This window comes from Aspergillus ruber (genome assembly GCF_000600275.1).
Source record: "Aspergillus ruber CBS 135680 unplaced genomic scaffold scaffold00075, whole genome shotgun sequence".
Classification (NCBI taxonomy): Eukaryota; Fungi; Ascomycota; class Eurotiomycetes; order Eurotiales; family Aspergillaceae; genus Aspergillus; species Aspergillus ruber.
In genome coordinates this window covers 13342-20506 of record NW_024467371.1, presented here as the reverse complement: position 1 = coordinate 20506, position 7165 = coordinate 13342, and the positions used below count along the sequence as shown (strand labels likewise).

The following is a 7165-nucleotide window of genomic DNA, read 5'->3' as shown; positions in this document are numbered from 1 at the left end:
TTGTCTTGGAGATGATGTTGTACTCATGCTGGTTCATTTGACTCAATTGGGCATTGGTTGTTGGCGTATCTTGCTTCACTGGTCCAATTCGCTGAATTGAGTGTTGAGCCTCCATGAGCTCTGTACGAAGCTTGCTGACTTCCAGTTCCAGATTCGTGATTCGCTCAAGATAGATTCCTTCATGGAGTTGTTGTTCTGCTTTCCAGTTGGATAGCTCCTCTGCCATGTGTGCTTGCACTTGTTCTAGGACCACCTGGTACACTTCCTGTTGCTGTGTTTGGGCTGCTTCTAGGGCCCCCACTAACACCTGGGCGTGCTTGCTTGCGTCTAGTAGGGAAGCCTGATGCTTTGGCCTACCAATAAATGACTTTTGTAGAACCCTTCGTTGTCTGATTCCACTTCTAGCCTCGCTGGCCCGGCTGGGGGTCCTGCTGGAACCCCCAGGTTGCCAGCGCTCCTGGTCTTCATTTTCATCTATGCTCATAACCTCCACACTGCTATCACTGAGCATGGGCTGCATCGCATTCCTGGATCGCCGGTGGGTTGGTGTTGGGGTGCCTGGCATGTCTGGCGTTCCCGTGAGCTGGGAGGCCACGTTGCCCACTCCGGGGGGCAACGCGTGCGATATACCACCACCACGGGGTCTCTGTGCCTCCATGGTGGTTTATAGGTGCCAGAGGGCCCCTATCGGTTGATTAACGCGTGAAAATTACGTGTTTTTCGTGGGTGCTGATTTTTGCTTTTCCGAGCCAGATCGTTCATCTCAGTATACATTCATACCAGACCAGAATATCACTCACCATCGTCATCAACTGCGAATCAGCAGTGTTCGTCATTCCCAATTCATAAATAACAGTCGGAAGCACAAAAGATATCCCCCAACCTCCAATGCCATGGGTAATCCATAGTAAAGCAAATGAAATAACCGTAGGATCACGAAGCAAGGTCTTGGCTTCCTCCCATTGGAAGGCTTTTGCTTTCATAGTGGGAGCGTCGCTGGAGAGACCGTCTAGGACGGTTTGCTTTTCGGATTCGGAGAGAAATTGGGATGCTTCAGGGTCTTGTTCAGATTATTAGAAGATGTTATTGAGGCAAAAGGGACTGGTAGACGTACAATCTGGGAGGAAGAAGAAGGTGTAGACACCACAGAGGATGGCAGGGATGCCTTCTAATATAAAGACCTGTTGATGTTAATATACATTCTATGCAGTAGTAGGATTGGTGGTATACCCATCGCCACCCAGAGAGTCCACCTGCTTGGTTCATAAAGGATATAGCGTATGCTATTCCAGTTAGTATATGCATCTTTTATATTAGATAGAAAGACATACCCAATAGTCCACTGATAGTCCCTGAGAATACACCAGAGGCGTAGAAGAAAGCCTTGTTTGTTAATAACATCTCGTACTATGAAGAAGAAGCACCCACCAATCTTAAAGGCATCTTATCTGTATGATACCAGAAACTCAAATGAAACCTATAAATATCAGCATGTATCCAGAATAAACAAGAACAATTAGATAGACATACAAGACACCAGGATAAAAGCCAGCTTCAGCAAGACCGAGAAGGAATCGAGTGGCTAATAATCCGGCATAATTCTTGGTGGCTCCTTGACACATTGATATAACCCCCTTCTAAAATTAGTGTCCAATATACTTGAAGACATGAAAAAGGAATGTATACCCAAGTGATCATGATTCTCGACATCCACACTGACGGTGACCATCTCTTAAGAAGAACAGTTGAAGCAGGTTCGAAGAATAAATACGGATAACTATGGATATCAGCATCAACAAGTCATCCCAAATAAAAAGGAATAGTACATACTAAAAAATACTCAGTGCCCATGCCCACTGCTCACTGGACAAATTCCCCAATTCCTTTTTAATTCCATTGCCCTCCTCGGAATTGATAATAGCCGTGTTGGAGATGTTGGTCACATCGATTCGCATAATCAGGTACACAAACGAGTACCATAGTAGAATTCTTAGATCAGTCTGGCGATGGATCTGTTGCAGATTTCGATCGGGGGGTTCATGGAATATTTCAATGTCTTCTTCTGTGGGTGAGAGGGTAGGCTTTTTGTCGCGGTTGCTTTGTATGGTTGTCATTATGGGTGTATTTGCTTCAACATTGCCATTTCGAGCGACATGTTCTGTTGTGCCTATTTGTACTCTGTACGGAGTGTTTACTGAAGTATGTGATCCAATGCAGTGATCACGACAGTAGAATTATACCCCGCTCTTATTTATTCTTATAGATTCGGCCGCCCGACTGGCAATCTAACCAATCAAGCATTCTCGTCCACTAAAGTCATCATCACCGGGATGTTTTTCACCATCTCCAGCCGTGATCTATCATTTGTCTCTCTCAAACACTCCACTTCAATTCACCAAAATAAATACTGGATAGTATATGAAAAGAGGGGTTACCTCAAGCCATTAATGATAATATATAATCAATGACTAGGCCGAGTCTGGCTTTTCGTAACCAGATCTACCTAGCTACACACACAGTTACAAGTATACAATGGCTCAAGTCACTAGCCAGCCAGGTCTACCACCTCAGGCAGGCTCTTCGAGCCCGGTTCTCAAATATGTCCAAGTCCCTGAGACAAAGCACGAGCGTATGTTGTTTAGCATAGTTGATGGGGTATACATTAACTGATTGGATAGTTGACTGGGCTGATCTCGTCACTTTGGACCTATCCCAGTATGATACTCCAGGTGGGAAGCAGAAGCTGGCTACGCAGTTGAAGGATGCGGTGCAACGAATTGGTGAGTGCTCTCTCTCTACTTCCTGGTAATACATTCTAAATTACTAATATAAACGCGATAGGATTCTTCTACATTACCAACTTTGGTCTCTCCCAAGAAGAAATCGACCACCAATTCGCCATCGGTCAGGAACTCCTCCAACTCGAAGAATCTGAGAAACTTCGACACCGCGCCAACCTCGAGGTCGGGAGCTACAATGGATATCGACCACTCGGGTCTATTGAAATCCTACCGGGCCGGCGCGACAACGTGGAGATGTACAATATTTTCAAGTTCGTCCCGCAATACAAAAGGTCTCATCCGGAAGTGATCCATCGCCACCGGGAAGAGATCGAGCGGTTCCACCGATATGTTCATGAAAAGATCGTGCATAGACTGCTCCGTCTGATCGCGATTGTCCTCGAACTCCCTGAGGACTTTCTCATCGATGGTCATAGCTACGAGGGAAACAGTGACTGCCACCTGCGGTATATGATCTACCGCGCACGTAGCGCCGCGGAGAATGCCCGATACGAGAATCTCTATTCACGCGGACACACGGATTTCGGCAGTTTGACCCTGCTCTTCCGCCAACCCATCGCCGCGTTGCAGGTCAAGACGCCCGACGGCCAGTGGAAATACGTCAAGCCCTACCCGGGCAGCATCACAGTGAACATTGCCGACGCGCTGCAGTTCTGGACCAACGGGTTCTTGAAAAGCAGCGTGCACCGGGTCGTGGCGCCCCCCGCGGACCAGGCGCATATCGACCGGTTGGGGGTGATGTATTTTGTTCGGCCGGGGGATCACTTGGATCTGAGGCCTGTGAATAGTCCGCTGCTTAGGCGGGAGGGATTCTATAAGGAGGGTGAACAGCAAAATGAGGTCACGGCTGGGGATTGGGTTAGGGCAAGGGTAAGGAAGAATTGGGATAAGCCTGGTGATCGGAAGGAGAATATTTCTGTTGGTGGTGTTCAGGCAAGGCTTTTTCATGAGTAGTTAGCCAGCTAGCTGGTACAATCCGACTTTCAAATCTACGCCTTGCTATGTGTCAATCTCAAAAGACACTATAGTAATGAATTTGCCAGGCTTGCAACCTGGTTCGGTATGTTTTCAGTGACCTTCCACAAACAGATATACAACTAGATCACTTGAAGCCACACAAATTCCCCACTTATGCACAACACACGCTAATAACCAAGTATATACAATATGCAGGGCGATTGATACGGTCCAATCAGCGAATATATGAAGGTCTATCTAACTAGGCGAGATAAGCGGGGAATCTATTCGACAATACATATGTTCAAGCCCAGGAATTAAATGTTGTGTGAGTTGACAGGGCCCAGGCCCGCGTTTGTGTGTGGCCTCGGCCCTGTCATTGTAAGGGGGAAAGTTGTGGGATTGGCTGGATGGGCCATGGAAGGAGCTGCACTGGGGAGTCGTGCTCCTCAGCTCTAGGGTCTGTAAACTGCACTGTCTTCACCCAGCTCTTGTCTTGGCTGGATTAATCAGTTGATGATTCATTCTGCTGTGTCTGGGCATATTGTACTGCTTTAAACTACCCTAGCAGTCCTGTGCGGAGCATGAAGTCAGCCACCAGAGGTGTGGCAGCGGGGTTTGAGATCATTGCTTTGTAGTCAGACCCCACTTCCGGCACAGAGTATTGCAGCTTGGAGAAGAGCTGTTGCCAATTGTGGTGGAACCAGGGGCAGTGGAGGATGACACGTTTGGGGGTTTGAACCACCTCATTGCTGACGGCTCAATGCCGCCTCAGTGGTTGATATCGACAAACGCCACATGGAAGCAAATAAAGAAAGCACTTAGCGCGGTCATAGAGGCCATGGATAAAAACTCACATTTCTTGTAGATAGATTTCTTTTTTTTTCCCTCTGGATTCGATATTCTCGTTGGTGGCTACAATTATTTAGATAGGAATCCAGATCGTTAATATCTACTATTCCGAGTGACAGCGAAGTTTTAAGAGACAAAAAGGAGTACAAAGTGCACAATGCATGTATGCGGTGGCCATAGTCAAAGGATGCTGGCTGCATAGCCGTAGTCCTGGTCCTATCATCATATTATCATATCCGTTCATGCATATGCCCCGGGCAGCATTAAGTCGTATGCTCTGGGCAGTCGAGTAAGAAAGCTCGGGCTGATTGACTATAACTAACCGGAGAAATCGCCTGATTGTTCTGATTGGTGAATCAGAGCAACTGACATATCAGACATTCAGTAACGTATTCCACGGGCGAGCGGCGCATTTTCTCCGCAACCACCAACCAAATATTGAATTACCTACCTCCTTCTACACATTATATCTTCACCATTTCAATCCATAATGCCTAAATCTCAAGAATCTAACATTTAAATGGCTATATCTGCCTATAATTCAAAAAGAATTAGGTCCAAAAAGGAGGCTGCCAAGGCGTTTGGAGTATCTGAAACTACTCTTCGCGAGCGCCTCAAGGGAAGAAAACCACGCTCAGAAACACGCGCAAATAACCTCATATTATCATCTACTCAAGAAGAAATTCTTGTTAAGCAAATCCTGTATGCAGACAAACGTGGTTTTTCAATTTGTCCGGAGTTCCTACGTCAAATGGCTCAGACACTGCTTCAAGAACAGACCTCTATCTCTACTCCAAACATAAGAGTCAACTGGGCACCTACTTTTGTTAAACGCCATCCGCAACTGCGCACATGGTTCAATCGGCAAATACCATACCAGCGGGCGAAGCAGGAGGATCCAAAAATCACCAAGCAATGGTTTAATATGATATTAGATGTCACGGAGTACAGGCATTCACCAACAACGCAAGATGTTTGTATACTTTGGCCTGTTTGAATATAGGGCAGGAACCCCCTTCGCACACAAGATAGCGCAGCGCTAGAAGGCCCAGCTTCCTTCTTTTCTTCTCCATGTTAGTATTTCGACAGAGAGTCTACCAATGAATTTATATTGTTCGAGACTGTCACATTAGAGGCGATTCAAGAGCATGGGATCCATGAAGATGATATCTGGAATTTCGATGAGACTGGCTTTGCAATGGGTCTCTACAGCCTCTGAAGTTATTACTGCAGTCGAACGCAGTGAAAGACCATGTACAGTTATCCAGGGGAACCATGAATGGGTCACAATCATTGAATGTATAGGGTCAAATGGATGTTCAATTCCTCCAGTGGTGATCCTTGAAGGGAAGGAATATCAGGCTTCTTGGTATCAAGAATCAGCTCTTGTCACCGGCTCGGAATAGTAGATAATAACGAACTGAATTCCTATCTAGACTATTGTAGCCATCGACGAGAATATCGAATCTGGAGAAGAAAAGAGAAGAGGAAATCTATCTAGGTAATGAAGGGGTTTTATAGAGGTTGCTGGCGTCATGGCTGAGTAGCAGCATTTGCGATGTATCATTCATTGCTGCAGTGTTGAGCCGTCATATATGAGCCGTCATGTGAGTCGTCACAAACAGGATCAAACATTTATGGTCAGGTTAATATGCAAGTTTAAGTTTCGATAAAAAAAGCCTATTGAGGCTTGTTATCTAATGATTCAAGAGCCTGCATTCAAGCAAGAAAGAAGGAAGGAAATATTCCAAGTTTGAAGCCGCCGCCAGCGTGCTCCTTGGGCAGAAACTTCGCCTGAAATTTATACTCTAACCTTAAGTTATTCGATAACTGCTACACTTTCTCTGAAAATGGGGTCAAAGTTTATGTTGACTTCCATATATGCCAAACAATTGATATTCTCGCTACTCCGACTGACCAATCCGAGCCTGACTATCCTGCCTATCTACGACGTAGGACTCATGGCTGCCCGAGCATATGCATGAATGGATACAACTATATGATGATAAGACTAAGGACTACGGTTATGCAGCCAGCATTCACATCGATGGCTACAATATCTTATGTAGGAATTCAGTTCATTAGTATTTAATATTCCGAGAGAGTGACAATGTGTGAATTCCAAAGAATTTCATTAGTTCTGTCGCTCATTGGGTATCTATGAAGAGGTAACCATTTGTTCCAGTGTTGGCTATAGTAGCCAGTGAACTACTGATTCGATTATAAGCTATCTGACTATTCACATTGAATCCTTGTCATCCACTCAGTTGACTAAGATCCAACTCACCTAGGTTGACGCCATCTAGCCTTAGGTCAGAGACTTTCTCCTGAGCTATGTCATGGAACGCGAGCGCTCGCCAGGGGCATGATATGCCTAAATACTTTTGAATCAAAGTACTTCCTCGATTCGTACTGACAGTTAGGTAACGAGACCAGTAGGGGGTAGGCCCTAGGCCTACCTCCGTGACTCAAACAGTCTGTTATAGCCCCAGGAGCTGGATACGGACTATAAATTTGATCAATAATAATAATACTACTACTACTACTACTACTAA

At 45.7% G+C, this 7165-nt stretch overlaps 3 protein-coding genes across 3 annotated transcripts; 1 reads left to right on the top strand and 2 right to left on the bottom strand.

The window, feature by feature from the left end:
• Window positions 1–23: 23 nt before the first annotated feature.
• On the bottom strand, window positions 24–658 carry EURHEDRAFT_382380 (uncharacterized protein; the record flags this gene model as incomplete). The annotated part of the gene is made up of 1 exon (XM_040779533.1): window positions 24–658. A coding segment is annotated over one exon (635 nt), but the record flags the coding sequence as incomplete, so codon positions are not given.
• Window positions 659–709: 51 nt separating this feature from the next.
• Window positions 710–2114, bottom strand: EURHEDRAFT_382379 (MFS general substrate transporter; the record flags this gene model as incomplete). The annotated part of the gene is made up of 9 exons (XM_040779532.1): window positions 710–739; window positions 801–1060; window positions 1115–1181; window positions 1231–1283; window positions 1332–1383; window positions 1429–1477; window positions 1531–1634; window positions 1687–1777; window positions 1831–2114. The coding sequence occupies 9 exons, from the start codon at window positions 2112–2114 to the stop codon at window positions 710–712; spliced, it is 990 nt and encodes a 329-aa protein (XP_040633668.1).
• Window positions 2115–2512: 398 nt separating this feature from the next.
• Window positions 2513–3782, top strand: EURHEDRAFT_489927 (2OG-Fe(II) oxygenase family oxidoreductase). The gene is made up of 3 exons (XM_040785628.1): window positions 2513–2629; window positions 2679–2780; window positions 2842–3782. Exons 1-3 carry the CDS (start codon window positions 2533–2535, stop codon window positions 3753–3755), a joined length of 1113 nt encoding a protein of 370 aa, XP_040633667.1. The 5' UTR covers window positions 2513–2532; the 3' UTR covers window positions 3756–3782.
• The last annotated feature ends 3383 nt before the right edge of the window (window positions 3783–7165 follow it).